General features: G+C 42.9%; 1 protein-coding gene across 1 annotated transcript in view; it reads right to left on the bottom strand.

Annotated features, from left to right (window-relative positions):
- nrp1a (neuropilin 1a) overlaps nucleotides 1-17179 on the bottom strand; it is a gene marked incomplete in the record, with an annotated part of 413352 nt that overhangs the window by 39567 nt on the left and 356606 nt on the right. Inside the window, 1 exon segment of the mRNA XM_037694431.1 lies at nucleotides 4391-4535. Within this exon segment, the coding sequence (XP_037550359.1) occupies nucleotides 4391-4535 (145 nt within the window).

Raw genomic sequence — 17179 nt, 5'->3', positions numbered from 1 at the left:
TCTCGTTCCGGGTCTCATACAAATCTGGGTTCCCCTCGGTTACGACACATCTCAATGTACCTGTGATAGTTTAATAAGTTTTTTTGTTACTGTCCTACAGTTTATTGATGCTGATATATTCTTGGTAATAATTCTTATTTCTTGTTCTGTCTTGAAAGAGAGTATCATCTCAACTTGACCCATGATTACCATACACTAAACAAATAATATAAAACAAATGTAAATTAACAGTCCTGCAGTAAATACCAACTTTGTGAAGGTTATGGTGTTAAAGTAATTTTATTCAAACATCTTGATTAAGCTGTTATGGATTTGGGAAGACAAAAATGAGATCTTGTTACCTTTGTGATACTTTGAATGCAAAATTCAGCAGTTCACTGAAGTCATTCTCCTATGGTTTACCTGGAAAACATGAAAAAAAATTGACTCATCTCCACAATCACATTTTTCTTTAATGATAATGTCACAATTTATGCTGCAGTCTTTGACAAATGATCTATAACTTTAACTAAATTATGTCAATCTTGTTGTCATGTTGTCATCATTCTTTGTTGAAATCAGGTCTCTTTTGTAAATGAGTCCTCGAGGCTCAATGGGATTTACCTGTCTAAATAAAGGTTGAATGAATCTCTCAGGAAAAAAAGGCCAAACATTTTCTAGTTGAGTTCAGTAACTGGAATGACCATAAATTAAAAAAAGACCACCTTTCAAAATTTAAGCAGTTATGGATCATTTAAAACGCTGAATTAGAAATAGACCCGTTTAAACCATCATGTTGGCAGAGCTAGATGCAGTTAAAACACAACTAGCAATTTAACATGTTTCATTAACTACAACTGGCGACATGAAGTATTAATGTTGATAAATTGTGGTACAGAACAATCAGATAACGCTTATCAATGGCAAAAAAAAGGTGTCATATTTTCATCAACTTACCGGAGAAAACATGGAGAATGAACTACGTTCAATGCTGGAACAGCTGCTGTTTGGAACAATTTGCTGCTGCATGACCCACGTCACTTCCGCATTCCATTCTTTCTATGGGTGTCTATGGGAGTGTCGCAACTCTCTCTCTTTATAGGGCTCTGCATCAGCTTAACAATCAATAACATATCCAGGATGTGAACATCTTCATCCCTGAAAGAGGGACCGCTGGCCTGGAGATGAGTGTAGACTGCAGAGTCCTGGCCTGATGATGTTGATCTTCTGTGCTGGGCCATCCTTTTGGCCAGTGGATGTTTAGTTTCCCCTATGTAAAACTGATCACAGCCCTCCTGACACTGAACAACATACACAGTATTACTTTGTTTGTGCTGAGGGACTGTTGATGTGGTCAGTAAAATGTTGGACTTCCAGAGATTTAGTTTTAGCCCAGGTGTCGTCAACATACCTGAACCAATGACTTGGTGGTGTCCCTGAAAAGGGCGTCAAGGCTCTCTTTTCTACCTCCTCCATGTACAGGTTGGCAACAATAGGAGAAACTGGAGACCCCATAGCACACCCATGTTTCTGTCTATAATATTGCTCCCCATATGTGAAGTAGGTTGACTGCAGGCACAGTTTCAAGAGTTGACACATTTGTTTTGTGGAAAGCGTGGTCCTGCTGCTCAGAGTAGTGTCTGATTTTAATCTTAAACTGACCACCTCTACTGCATCATCAACAGGAATGCATGTAGAGTGATGTGACATGAAAATAGACCATTGTTTCATCAGTCTCCATGATGACATCCATCACCTTATCAACAAAGTCCATGGTGCTCTGTATGTAGTGTTCAGACCTGCCAACTTAAGGGATGAGTACAGACGCCAGTTATTTGGAAACATTGTAAGTAACAGAGTTAATCATGCTAACAATTGGTTTTAAAGGTACACCTTGTTTGTGGATTTTAGATAAACCATACAGACTAGTTGTGACCTCCACCCCTGTTTAATGATGGACAATTTCTTAGGATATCCACATTTCTCTAGAGCCTGTCTTGTGTGGGATTTCTCCTTCTGCCTGGCTCCTGAGTTAGTGGGGACGCTGTCTGCTCTGTGGTACAGAGTCCTGATGACTCCTAACTTGTGCTCCAAAGGGTGATGGGAGTCAAACTGCAAATACTGGTCTGTGTGGGTGGGATTGTAGTACACCTCGGTTTTCAAACGTCCTCTATCAGAAACTGAGACCTCACAGTCCAAGAAAGCCAGCCTGCCATTTTTTACATCTTCTCATGTGAACTGTATATATTTATCCACCAAGTTGATGTGATCAGTAAAATGTTGGACTTCCTGAGATTTAATTTTAACCCAGGTGTCGTCACTTGCCGACTCAAGACCCAAAGGTCCCGGGTTCAATCCCCAGTCATTGCACATCTCATGGTGTCTCTGAGCAGGACACCCTATCCCCAGTGGCCCCCCAAGCGCCTCCAGTAGCTGCCCACTGCTCCGCCTGGTGGTGGATGGATTAAATGCAGACAGCCAATTTTGCCATTGGATGGGAACATACTGTACAATGATGACAATACATACACAATATTTATTTTTATTAATATATTGTAAGGCCATGACTGCACCATGCCCCTTGCACCAAACTGCAATTTCTCTCTTGTACCAAATGGCACATCGGTATCACATCTGCCCTCGGTTGTTAGCATAACCTTGTCGCAATCCTTGTCATAGTCTAGGCATGAGACTAGCATGGCCCATTTTAACTCATATCTTCCATTACCAATCCACATGGGTACAAATGGGCCACATTTGTCATGTGCACTTTGCCATTGCTGCCACCAGACTTAGTCTAGGACTCTGATAAACTTTTAAAACTGTAATAAGCCACCATGACTTTACTTTGAAAGGATTTTGCATGCTCAAAACTATCATAAATGTATCACGCTCTATCATGTAAATGGACTGTACTTTTATAGCACCAATTTATCTAGTCACAATACTCAAAGCACTTTACAGTACAACATGTGCCCTCATTTACCCATTCATACAGCACTCTACTATGTCTACAAAGCTAATCTGAATCTGTAGAGACTAATCAGAGCTTTGGATCACATTCATACACCGATGGGACACACATCAGAGACAATGTTCAGTGTCTTGCACAGGGACACTTCAACATGTGATTCCGGGTGGAATTGAACCCCCCAACTCTCCCATTGGAGGACAGCTGCTCTAATCACTTAGCCACAGCTGCTCATGTCCATCTGAGATCCCATTATGTGTGTTGCGTCTAGTCATCATATTGACCCTGTAAAGAAACAATTGGGCTGAGTTTTTTTAAATGTCATAGCAGAGTCTTCTTCCAGTGTGAGGGGGTGACATATGTCTTGTAAGATCACCATCACAGGCCTGACCCTATTACAGACAATTTTCACATCTAAACTAGGAAAAACAATATTGTACACTGGTACATTTGTTTCTACAGCAAAACACATCAGCAGTGGTGCCAGCAATTCTTCCTCCTACAGTATTTCATCCACACATGGTGTTCCTATTGAGTTTTTGGAATTTTACAAATACTTGGAAATTTTAATTGATGCACATCTTTTTTAAAGCCCTATATTGAAAACATGTTAAAGAAATTGAAATTAAAACTGTTTTTTTTTTTTTCAGAAATTAGATCTTGCATAACTCTGAATGTCACAAAATGCCTTGTAGCTGCCACTTTCCTACCAGCTATTGACTATGGTGACATTATTTACTGTACATGAATGCTCCTGCCAGCTGCTTGCAGATATTGAATGCTGTCTACCATGGGGCATTAAGATTCATAACTGGCTGTAACTACAATACCCATCACTGCACTCTGTACTCACTGGTGAGTTGGTTATCATTATCTACCCATAGGCTCTCACACTGGTTCATTTTCATCTATAAATCCCTTCTTGGTCTGTTGTCCTCTTATATCACCTACCACATGTCACGTCGTCAGTGCAGTTACAGCATGCGCTCTCAGGCCATCATTACCTGCAGCGTTCCCTCAGTGCGGACTGAACTTGGCAAAAAGGCCTTTTCCTACTCTGCTCCTGCAACCTGGAACACTTTGCAACAGGAACTGAAATTGTCCACCCTAATTTCTTTAAGGGATTTTAAACTTTTGATATGGTCATTAGAAATATCTAAGCAAATATTTTCTTGTTTTTAGTATTTTACCACATTTTATATGGCACTTTGATTTGATTATTTTTTATAACACTTCTTTTTAATTGCTTTTATTGGGAAAAAATATACTCTGAGTAGTAATGTTGCTGCTACTGTTCAAACTATGATTAATGCTCCTAGAGTAATTGTACAACAATATTCCCCCTTCTTAAAGTTTTTGTGTAAAATAATAACGCACAAAAGATAATAAGCAAAGATATGCAACAGATTTCTCTGAAGACAAGTTGTTGCTCCTGTTTACCTTCAATCTCACAGCCCAAGAGTTCAAGTCGCAAACCCATCCCAGCTGGAGTGGCCCTCTCTGGATAAATTCTGATGAAACGAGTCAGCAGGGGCTCCAATGTCCTTAGTTCAGGAGTGTCATAATTGCTGTTACCTTCAAATATCTGTCAGCGAAAAGTACAAGAGGCATAACATGAAATAACTTTTTATACAGATCTGCTAACATGCAATAAAACACATTCTGAACTTTATGAGTGATATGTTGAGGATCTGAGTGCTGGATGGAAAGTAATGGGAAAAGTGAAAATCAGCAGATTTTTCTGGTTTTGATAAGATCTAAACCACAGCATAGATGGGGACACAGGTTAAAAACAGCATGATGCAGACCTACTTCAACTCTGACTCAAATCCTCTGCTAGGGAAGGAATAAATGAGGAGAAAGCGGGAGATGTGGGATGGAAGAGATAGATAGAGAATTGATGGAAGTGGATTAATGGGTGTTATTGCATGAAGGAGCCTGGTGAGCTTAATATGCTGAGAACTTCTAAGGTGAGAGGAGAACGGCAGCTAACTAGGGCAGGAGGAATATATATTGTCCTCACTCTCTTGAAAAATCAACTATCTGTCCATCTGAATCAGATTTATGCCCTGTCAGGGACACGTGTAATTTGGGATAGGCCACAGCAGCCCCTCTTAGAGAACTGAGGTTGTAAACGACAATATGTATTCTGTGTGTTTGTGTGAGCATGACGGCACAAACTGTATGGACATCGGTCTTCATGCAGGCAGTAAGGGTGGCAGAAAAAGGTTTTGGCTGGGATTTTCATGTAAATTGTTACAGTCCTCCATAACTATTTTCCGCTGAATCCTTTTCCTTCCCCTCTAGTTTGGTTTTTCTATTGTTTCAAAGAGAGTAATAATAATAATAATCAGTAATAATAACAAGTAATAATAATAATGATAAAACAGGAAGTCAGTTCCCACAGTCCTTCCTTCTATTTTATCTTCGAATGGTGTTCCTATTGAATTTGTCGATTCTTATAAATACTTAGGTATCTTGGTCGATACACATCTCTCTTTTAAGCCCAATGTCGAAAACTTAGTAAAGAAACTGAAAGTAAAACTGGGTTTCATTTTTAGAAACAGATCCTGTCTAACTCTGAATGCTAGGAAACACCTTGTAACTGCTACTTTCATTCCCTCTGTCTTGCTTTCCCAAGTGAGGTAGGCACAGGACACGTGCCACGCCCTCACCGCAGCCTCTCCTCCAACGGGTCTCAAAACTAATCCTATGGCTCAGGTATTACCCGCAGCCGTTTCCTAGGACAGTTTTAGTTTTAAGGCTGTGTTAAGATGATTCACCCAGACTGTTAACTACCTCCGATCCTTGTACCACACCCAAAGTCTCACCTCGTGCCTCGCCCGACCTAGCAGCAGGAGTGGGGACGTTTAGCAGACGAGAAAGCGCAAGTTAACGGCAGCTCATCTCCTGATTTAGCGTTACAATTGTTAATCGATCTGGCGTTGTTTAGAGCCTAGACACAAGGCTCATGGATGTTGTTTTATAATCAAAGGCTAATAAAACCGTTTAAAACCTCCCGTGCTGTGCTTCTGTTGTTTCTCTGAACCAAGTTTTCCACTTCCAAGAACAAAAGGGGTGTTGAAATAAGAATCCAGAATTTTACGTTTTGCTTTGCTTTAATCAATAAATTTGGCAGGGGAACAGCGGTATGCACAATAATGATTACACTCGATTACAAAGAGATTACATGATGAATAATTTTCACTCCTTAGTCCCTTTCCAGTTGTTGACCTTTCCTAGGCAAGGTAGATCTCCGACCCTGTGGATGGGCTTGAGACAGGCCCCTGGACTCCTCTCTGCTCGGCCTCGGACGTCTTTTAGTCTGGCCAGCCACGCCCGGTCTCACTCAGGAACACAAGTACCCACACAGTTTACCTACTCTCTCTACCTGACCCAACACATTATTTCTCACTGCAAGGAAGGCCCTTCTGCAACTCTGAGCAACCAGATTTATAATATAATTGATTTTTCTGCTTGTCAATTCATACACCGCTGCTTTAATTTGGGATAAGGTTTTATTAAGGACTAAGTTTGAGAAACGTCCTCTTACCATGTTTTCTGAATTAGCAAGAGGCAAAATTCCCCATCTCTCTTGGATGCGGGCCGTTTCTGGTCCTTGATCTGGTTGAAATTGAAGAAAAAGGATTTAGGAATAATCCGGGCTGATGGGTTGATGAATAGTTCCAAAAAGAAGCATATTCCAACGGATTTCACCCTAGTTCTTCTCCAGCTGAGCCAGTCCAACTTGTCCTATTATTCCACAATCGTCTCGTGGTCCTCCCGGGTCCTTTCCATCGCCTCCTCACACGAGCAGTGGGTCCCAAACAGCGGAGTTTTCACAGAAACTTCTGTCTATATAGCCTAAGATTTTGACTGACATCTCCAGACCGATCATGCCATCAGGCAAACCCAACCCTTCTGGGTTAGATTTAGGTCCGATCTTACAGGCCTCTTATGAGGTTTTGCCAGTCACTCCTCATGCATATTAAAATCTGGGTGTACTTTGTTCAATTATGCTTAGTCATCCTTGAGTTGTCCTATCCTGATTTGCTCAGAGCTGTTTCTGGGGCTTTTTCCATTGCGTAATACCTTTGCTTGTATAACTTCTTCTAGAACATTCGTGAAACTACGGGGTCCTTCTTTCAACAATCAACAACATGAACAAGCTTAAAACAGATTACATTCTAAAATCATAATGTTTACATTTTAAAATCACAAAGTTTATAATATCACTTGATTATCTACTTGTTTATTGATTTTTTATAAACACATCTTTCTCATTCATCTGAAACTGGTAATTTTTATTAAAAAGAGAAGACATCTTCTGCTCTGCTGTCCTCTCTCTGCATGTGTGTGTCCAAGCGAGCCTGTGTGTGTGTCTGTGTAGTTGTGTGAGTGTGTGTCATATACATTTGTGTTTATGTGGTGTGTAAGTGTATGTGTTTCTTCACACATGGTTTTCTTTATCTCAGACTCCGAGGCCTAGAAGCAGGGCATGTCAAGACATGTTTGTTTTGTAGGAGCAGGCTGAACTCCGCACCTCGGCTTCCTTGACACCTCCATTGACTATGGTAACATCATTTACTTGAACGCCTCTATAAGCACCCTGCAGATGTTAGATGCTGTCTATCATTCCATCATTTAGGCTAAATACAGTAAGATTGTTATTAATGTCGGCAGTAATGGCACCCGGTTACACCAATCAGAGGTCACTAAAATTAATGTTGCTTTGATGTGTGACTTTGCTAAAACCATGTCAGACTCCATAGTTTTCTCTGGCCCCCTCCCCAACCTGACCAGCAATGACATGTTTAGCCGTATGTTGTCGTTTAACCGCTGGGTGTCCAGGTGGTGTTCTGACAACAATGTGGGCTACATAGATAACTGGAGTTCTTTTTGGGGAAAACCTGGACTGATGCGGAGAGATGGCATCCATCCCACTTTGGACGGAGCCACTCTTCTTTCTAGAAATATGGCTGATTTTGTTTATCTCCCAAATTATTGACAACCCAGGGTCCAGTCCAAGAAGCAGAGTTGTAGTCCTCCACACCTCTCTGCTGCTTCTCCTCTGTTACCCACCCACACCCCCATTGAAACAGTGTCAACTCGCCCACGGCTCAAATTGAATAAACCAAAAATAAGCTCTAAAAATATAAACCATAAAAATCTTATTAAAATAAACAGTTACTTTACCAGAAAAAAATCATAAAATCATTAAATGTGGATTTTTGACCATCAGATCCCTTTTCTCTAAATCCCCGTGAGTTAATGAACTGATAACTGATCATCATATTGATTTATTCTGTCTGACAGAAACTTGGCTACAACAGGAGGATTTTGTTAGTATAAATGAATCCACTCCTGTTAATTTTTTTAATTTTCATGTTCCTAGAACAACTGGCCGAGGTGGAGGAGTAGCTTCTATTTTTCAGTAAGGATTATTGATTAATGCCAAACCAGTTATTAGTTATGATTCTTTTGAATCACTGTCCCTCAGTCTGTCTCATCCAAAATGGAAATCAAAAATGCCAATTTTACTAGTTGTATATACCATCCACCAGGCACTTACTCTCAGTTTTTGTCTGAATTCTCAGAATTCTTAACTGACTTACTATTAAATACTGATAAAGTCATAATAATGGGTGATTTCAATATTCATGTAGATGTTGAAAGTGATAGCTTAAGCATAGCCTTTAATAATTTAATAGAGTCAATTTGGTTTTACCCAAAATGTCCGCACATCTACTCATTCTTATCATTCACACTCTTGATTTAGTTCTGACCTAGGGTATAAAGATTAAGGACTTGGTAATAGTTCCTCAAACGCCTATTATGTCCGACCATTTTTTATTACCTTTGAGTTTACATTAAATGACTACACAGTCACTGAGTGTAAATTTCATCTCAGCAGGTGCTTATCAGAAAATGCTGTAACCAAATTTAAACAATCTCTTCCATCAGTATTTTCCTTTGTCTTCAATTCAATTCAATTCAAAAATACTTTATTAATCCCAAAGGGAAATTATTTGTTGTAGTAACTCGTTATCCTAATTTCATTAAGAGATGTTAAAGATACTGATGGCTGTAGACAAGAAGGATCTCTTGTAAAGGTCCATCTCACAGTGGATCCTAAGAAACTGGCTGCAGATGCCGTCTGATCCATCCACCCAGACTCGACTGGCCTCTCGGTTCCCCCGGGCTGTAGGACCCCCCGAATGCTGGGCAGAACTCCTCCCAGAGCGATAGCCACTCCTCCCAGCAGTCTGCCAAGCTCCTCGTCACTGCGGACAGCCAACTGTAGGTGCCGAGGGATGATCCTGTCCTTCCGCTGTCATGAGCCGTGTTTCCTGCTAGTTCCAGGATCTCAGTGGTCAGATACTTGAGCACAACTAGCAGGTAGATGAGAATGCGTCCACAGAACATCCTTTTCAACTCATTTGAGATTTGGGACTGTAGTTGAGATATTATTTGAGCTTTTGAGATGTTAATCAGCTGCTGTTGGTTGTAGAAAACTGCCTTGTTGCCATGGTTATGCATCATAACAAATGCCCAAAACTAAAAAAGTTTCAGTAAAAATCCTTCCAGCTGCACAGCATCTGACACCAGAAGAAACCACCATCCAAAAAACACGACCCACATCCAGAAAAAGAGGAATCACAGTTTCCAAAAGCAAAATCTCAGAATGAAAGTAACAGAGCTGCTCCAACACGCAGCCACCTTGAGCGGCGCAATTCTAGAACTTTTGCAGAGTAATGCATCAGAGAACATTGACTTAGATCATCTAGTGGATCATCTCACAACTTCAATGCAAACTTCACTTGATAAAATTGCTCCACTGAAATTAGAAAGTAATCAATCAGAGGAAACTGGCTCCTTGGTTCAATTCTGAAATACGTACTTTAAAGCAGGCATCTAGAAACCAGGAGAGAAAATGACGCTCTACTAATGTTGAATAATTTTATTTAACTTGGAAAGATAGTATGCTAACATATAAAAAAGCTCTCCGTTAAGCTAGAACTTTATATTACTCATTTTTAATAGATGAGAATAAAAATAACCCTAGGTTTCTGTTTAGTACTATTGCTAGACTAATTAAAAGTCCCATCTCTGTTGAACCACGTATTCTTACAACTATAAGTAGTGATCTAAAAAAGTAAAATCTGGTCCTCTGGACATTCAAAAACCAAAACAAAGCTAAACAAACAAAAAAAAATGTAGAAACGTTTCGTCTTCCATCCGAAAGACTTCCTCAGTCTGAGGTGCTGTATTCAGCTCAGTTTTATAAACAGCACCTTCTCAGAGTGGATCAACCAGTTTTGCTGCTGACAATCAAAACCAGTTCCTCTCTATCCAGGATGTGAACATCTTCATCCCTGAAAGAGTGACCGCTGGCCTGGAGATGAGTGTAGACTGCAGAGTCCTGGCCTGATGTTGCTCTTCTTTGCTGGGCCATCCTTTTGGCCAGTGGCTGTTTAGGAAAAGAATGGCCCAGCACAGAAGAGCAACAACATCAGGCCAGGACTCTGCGGTCTACACTCATCTCCAGGCCTGCGGTCACTCTTCCAGGGATGAAGATGTTCAAATCCTGGATAGAGAGGAACGATGGTTTGAGAGAGGAGTAAAGGAGGCCATCTTTGTGAAAAGAAATCGTCCATTATTAAACAGGGGTGGAGGCCTCCGGGTTAAACTGTCCCCCTCTTACAATGCTGTTATTGCTAGTATCACTCAGCCTCCTGTGAATAGTAAACAGCCATCAGTGTGCTAATGATCCATCGTTAGGCTGATGGTTCTTTTTTTTTTTTTCCCATTTACCCTTTATTTATACAGGTAGTCTCATTGAGCCACGAGAACTCATTTTCAAGAGAGACCTGCTCAGGGGCCCAGAGTGGGACGAAGGAGGGTGGAGGGAGGTGTGGGTGTTTCACCTTTTCCACCCACATTTTGATGTTGACGGTACCAGGAGGTGAACCTGTGACTTTCTGATCACAAGCCCATCTTCTAACCTCTGCGCCACCACTTACCCATGGCTGATGGTTCTTCTTGACCAGGTGAGCAGCTGGTTTTGGTTGTCAGCAGCAAAACTGGTTGATCCACTCTGAGAAGGTGTTGTTTTTTAGACTGAGCTGAATACAGCACCTCAGACTGAGGAAGTCTTTCGGATGGAAGATGAAACTTTTCTACATTTTCTTTTGTTTTGTTTTTTGAATGTCCAGAGGACCAGATTTAACTTTTTTAGATTTTTCTACCTGGATCATTGAGCATGCATCAGGATATAAGTGGTGATGACTTCATGAGATTCTTTATAAATAAAATTATTTAAATTAGAGAGAAAATTCAAACCATCTTTCCTTCTACTCCTAGTCCCCTGTCAAATGAGACAACTTTAAAAATTTCACTATAGTCTGATTTATGTTTGGACAGTTTTTGTCCTGTTGAGCTCTCTGAATTGCCAAAAATAATAACCTCATCCAAAACATCCACATGTCTGCTAGATCCCATCCCAATCAGACTGTTTAAAGTGGCATTTCCCCTAATTAATGTCCACATTTTGGATCTACTTAATTTGTCTTTAATGAATGGTTATGTACCACAGAGCTGTTAGAGCTGTTGTTTAGGTTGCTGTAATTAAACCTTTACTTAAAAAGGCTGACCTTGATTCAGAAATTCTGGCCAATTATAGATCTATATCTAACCTAACTTTCATCTCAAAAAATCTACAGAAAATAGTTGCAGGTCAGTTGCATGAACATCTACAAAGAAATAATCTGTTTGAAGAGTTTCAGTCAGGGTTTAGAGCTCATCATAGTACAGAAACAGCACTAGTAAAAGTCATTAATATTCTCATGGCCTCAGACAATGGACTTGTGTCTATACTGGTCCTGTTAGACCTCAGTGCTGATAGACCTCAGTGCTGAATTTGATACAGTTGATCACAATATTTTACTACAGAGGCTTGAATATTATATTGGGGTTACCAAAACAGCTCTAAAATGGTTTAAATCATATCTATCTGATAGATTCTAGTTTTTAAATGTAAATAATAAATCTTCTTCATACACCAAAGTTAGTCATGGAGTTCCTCAGGGCTCAGTGCTTGGGCCAATACTCTTTACTTTATATTTGCTTCCATTAGGTAAAGTTATTAAACAGCATGGGATACATTTTCATTGTTATACTGATGACACACAATTATATTTGTCCAGTAAACCCAATGAATCCAATCAGTTAGACTACAAGCATGTCTTAAACACATAAAAACCTGGATGACCCTTAATTTTCTCCTTTTAAACACAGACAAGACTTAGGTTTTGGTTTTTGGACCTGAGCACCTTGGGAATGAATTTTTCAGTTTTTCACCCTGCTTAGATGGCATTAATCTGGCCTCCAGCTCTAATGTTAAAAATCTTGGTGTTATTTTTGATCTGGACATGCCTTTTATCTCCCACATTATAAACGTTACTAGGACTGCCTTCTTCCACCTGTGTAATATTGCTAAAATTAGAAACTTATCTAAAAATGATGCAGAAAAACTGGTCCATGCATTTGTCACGTCTAGACTGGACTATTGCAATGGCTTATTATTTGGGTGTCCAAATACTTCTTTAAAATGTCTTCAATTGATCCAAAATGCTGCTGCCAGAGTCTTAACTGGAGTTAGTAAGAGAGATCATATCTCTCCAGTTTTAGCTTCTCTCCATTAGCTCCCTGTCAAGTCCAGAATTGAATTCAAAATTCTACTTCTAACCTACAAAGCTCTCAACAACCTAGCTTCATCTTATAATACAGATCTTATTGTTCCATATTTTCCTAACAAAGCACTTCACTCTCAGGCTGCAGGTTTACTTGTGGTTCCTAGAATTTACAAAAACAGAATGGGAGGCAGAGCTTTCAGTTATCAGGCTCCTCTCTTGTGGAACCAACTTCTAATCTTTGTCCGTGAGGCTGACAGATTATCCAGTTCTATTTCGTATAGGCTTCGCCCTTTAAGAGCTGTCACTGGTGGGTTTTATCCCTAAGGCGTTCAGCGCTGCACTGAAAACTTTTGTCCATGCCCACCTGCTTTGTGGGCTTCTCCCCCGGTCCATATAAATTATGGTGAGACCGGAAATTGGCTCCCATTTTTTCTTCAGCCAGCTAGCTAGCACTGTTAGAAGAACGAATAAGGAAAGTTGTCCAGCTTTGACCAGCGCAACCTTTGCTAAGGCTGCCTGGGTCTCCGCCACGCCAACCTCCTGCCGTCCCGGTGAGTTCTTCCTCCCCGAGGAGAAGCAGACGAGCAGCCTTGTTCACGGTAAGTGCCTAGGAGTGTTTTTCCATGGCAGGCCGCTACCCGCTGGATGACAATAACAACTTTTCTAACGTTTTTTCTTTGCAGTAATCAAATGATTTCCTCGAAAAAGGCCATGTTAGCAGCAGCCCCGCTGAATGTTTATTCCGTGGAGGGACGCTACCCGCTGGACGATGCCACAGCCTTTTCTAACGTGTTTTTTTCTCTCGAGGTAAATCAGATGATTTCATTGAAAAAGGCGTAGTTGGCAGCAGTTCCGCTGAATGTTTTTTTTCTGTGGCGGGATGCTATGCACGGGACGACACCACTGCCTTCTTAGATGCAGAGTCACGCAGTGAATCGAATGATTCCTCCGAGAAAGGCGATGCGGAGCTGCCCCCTCCCTCCTGAAGAGTGTAATGATGGAAGACGAGCGGCCAAGCGAATGCTCAGCCACCTCGGACCTTCCCATGTCGGCGACCACACCGCTTCCAGCCGTCGGTGCCCTCCTCTCGGAGCTGCCCGACATAATCCAGGAGGATGTTAACACAAGGGACTTTCCGTCCCTTGCCTCCCTCCGCCCTGATCAGATGATCTGGCGGCAAGGTTGGCTCCGACGGGCTCATCGCCCTGACCCCATCTTGCCTCGCTGTCCCGTTGTGACATCATATTGGAACGAGGCTGCAGCTGGGCTGGCAAGCTGAAGACAGCCGTCTTCACCTCCAGGGTGGAGGGTTTTACCGATCTGTGTTTTACCCTCGGTCCCCCTCCCCCCCTGGAGTCAAGCCTGGCGGGTGGCACTTGGGGAAAAGGCTTCCAGGATGGACCAGCAACCTGTCCCTCCAGGGAAGCATGACCAGATGGTGACAAAGTCTCCAACCGAACTCAACAGTGCTCGCCATCTTGCCATCTGTGTCCGAGAGGCTGCAGAAAGACCTGCTGGAGGGCCCCATCACTCCAGAGGTGCTGTTGAGGACCAACTTCAGGACCATCCTTGAGGAATCGCAGAGGTCCGAGGAGGTCTCAGAGACTGTACACCTTCTAGTGACATCACAATCTATCTGCCCCTCCAGCTGCTGGAGGGACCGCCTTGGCCAGGAACAGCACCAGAGGCACTCCACTACTGCGGCAGCGATTTCATGTCTGGTAAAATCCCTCGTCTCTCAGCCAGAGCCTATTTTTAATTTCTGCTGTTTTCTACCCACTCACAGCACAACGGGAGTAAACATGTTTCTCCACGACAGCTGCAGCCTCCACTGAAACGGCGTCTCACTCAGAAGCACTCCTGCCTCTTTCGGTGCGTGCCGACTCACCTCAACTCTATGTGAGACCGCAGCCTGGGCCCAGCACAGAGACACACATACAGCCTTTTTTTTCTGTCGGAGTCCCCATTGGGTTCCCCTGGAGAATCTCTGGAGCGAGTGATGACAGTAAGGATTTTTTATTATGGTTGACCTTCATGAGAAACATGACACAACCCGAATGCGTGCCCGCTGTCCGAGCGCTACTCAGAGTGGCAACGAGTGTGTTCCCTGGACAGATGGATAGACCATTTGATCAGAAGGGGTTATACGCTGCAGTTGGCAGCTCAACACCCACCATTTCAGAGGGATTATAGAGATGGTTCTGTCTTCTCCAGAACAGAGCTCATCTCTCCATTCAGAAGTTCAGGAATTTCTGACGAAAAACGTGTTTTCCAGAGCGCCCAACAGCTGCTGGAGAACTTCACCAGAACGACTGTTTTTCACCTCCATAGATCTGAAGAGCACACATTTCACATCATTCTGAAACACCCCACGCACGTTCTCGGAATGCGTGGAGATGGCTCTGCAGTCGTTACACATGGCAGGAATGAGAAATCCTTTTATCTGGACAATCGGCTCTTATTAGCTCGGTCCAGTTAGAAAGCTGTCGCACAGACCAAAACACTAGTGTTACACCTGCTAACCTAGGGTTTCTATAAACTGGGAAAAACTTCTGTTTGTCCATCCCAGATGATTGTTTATCTGGAAGTGGAGCTAACTCAACTACAATGAGGGCCATTTATTACAGCTGAGAGACAAAGCTCTGTCAGCTCAGCTCCGCTGTGTCAAACCCAGCTCTGCTGTGAAACCCTGCAGCATAGTGACAGTTCTGCCTGTCATGCGACTCCTGGGACGATGTCAGCAGCCCACATCGTGGTTCCGTTGGACCTACTTCACATGAGACGCCTTCAGAGATGGTTCACCCGCCTTCGCATAGATCCTGTGCGCCAGAAGAGGTGGATTATCTTTGTGCCCCCTCCATGAGAAACGATCTGAATCACTAGGGAAACCTCCTCATTCTGTCAGAGGGAGTTCCCATCAGCAGGCCTACATCACACGTCTCAGTTTTCACAGACGCGTTCCTGTCAAGTAGGGAGGAATGTGTCTGTCCCAAGCAGTGGGATCACAGTGGCTGGACCACATGTCGCTTCACATAAATGTGCTAGAATGTTTTTTTCATGGTCTGAAACGTGACTCAGCATTTTGCCCTTGCTGCGGGATCAGCATGTTCTTATCCACACAGACAACAAATGATGACAACTTACATACACAGTCAGGGAGGTGTGTGCTCAGCCCAACTGTTATGTATCGTGAAACAGCTGTTGTGTTGGCCACACAGGAACCTGCTCTCCATCAGAGCAGTGTACTTTCCCAGTGTTCCTGAACAGGCGAGTGGATATCATGTCGAGGGGCGGTCCCCGCCTCAGAGACTAGAGCCTCCATCCCGAGCTGTTTTTCTCAGTTTTTTGGAGCAGTTTTTGGCCGAGCAGCAGTGGATCTGTCCGCCACACGGGAGAACGCCCAGTGCTAATTATGGTTCTCACTGAGCCCACGAGACGACCCACCATTAGGAGTGGACGCCTTCGCTCACAGCCCATGGCCAAAAAATGCTCCTTTATGTGTTCCCTCCAGTCCTGCTGGTATCACAGACCCTGGACTGGGTCCGGGAGGAAGAACCATCAGTCATCCTCATAGCTCCTGAATGCATATGCGCTCTGTGGTTCCCAAATCTGCAGCGACTGATATCGGGTCGGCTGTGGAAACTGTTGTGGGGGGGCACTCTCCTCCAGGCAGGAAGAGCGATCAGGAGTTACCCAGAAATAGGTCAGCATCTTTGAGTCTGTCCGCTGAACAGATCCGTTTAGAAAAGATGGGCCTCCTACAGCATGTGGTGCGTACGTTCAGGGCGCACGAGCTGCTTCCACCACAACGTTGTACATATCAAGTGGACAGCTTTTCTCAGCGTTGGTGCACGGAGAAAGGTGTAGAGGCCATCTCATGTCCACTAGGTGGCATGCTGTCCATTATTCAGCAGCGGATGGACAGGGATCTAGCGTTCAGCACAATTAAGACTTATGCTGCAGCTATTTCTCCCTGTCACGAGATTTCGGTGACAGAACAGTTTTTAATCACCCGTTGATGAAGCACTTTGTGAAATGTGTATGGAGACACAGACTGGTGTCACGTCCACTTGCTCCACAGCGAGACCTAATGATGGTCCTGCACGCTCTGATCAAAGCTCCTTCTGAGCCTTTAGATCAGGTTTTACTTAAATTTCTGTCATTTAAAACAGCCCTGCTGTTAGCTCTGACGTCGGCAAAGAGAGTGATTGATTGTCTGCTCTCTCTGTTGCTCCCTCGTGTCTCAGAATTCAAGCTGACGGCAGTTCAGTTGTACTGCGTTTTAACCCTGCTCTGAAAAGCATCACAAGCTCACTCAGATTGACAGTGATAACCTTGGATGGGTTTTTATCCTCTTCCTCATAATTCTAAGGAGGATGCAACATCTCACCTCCTTCTGTCCTATGCATGCATTTTTTCATGTTACGTGGTGCAAACTGCTGCACTGCGCCGTTTTCAGCATATGTTTGTGCATTTTTTTTTCCTGCTATTCTCCGGTGGAACCAGACGTGTTTTCCCTCTCTACCCCCCCCCC

This window comes from Nematolebias whitei, chromosome 20, assembly GCF_014905685.2.
Source record: "Nematolebias whitei isolate Nwh7 chromosome 20, NemWhi1, whole genome shotgun sequence".
NCBI lineage: Eukaryota > Metazoa > Chordata > Actinopteri > Cyprinodontiformes > Rivulidae > Nematolebias > Nematolebias whitei.
The sequence above is the reverse complement of the archived record's forward strand: the minus strand, read 5'-3'. Positions and strand labels throughout refer to the sequence as shown.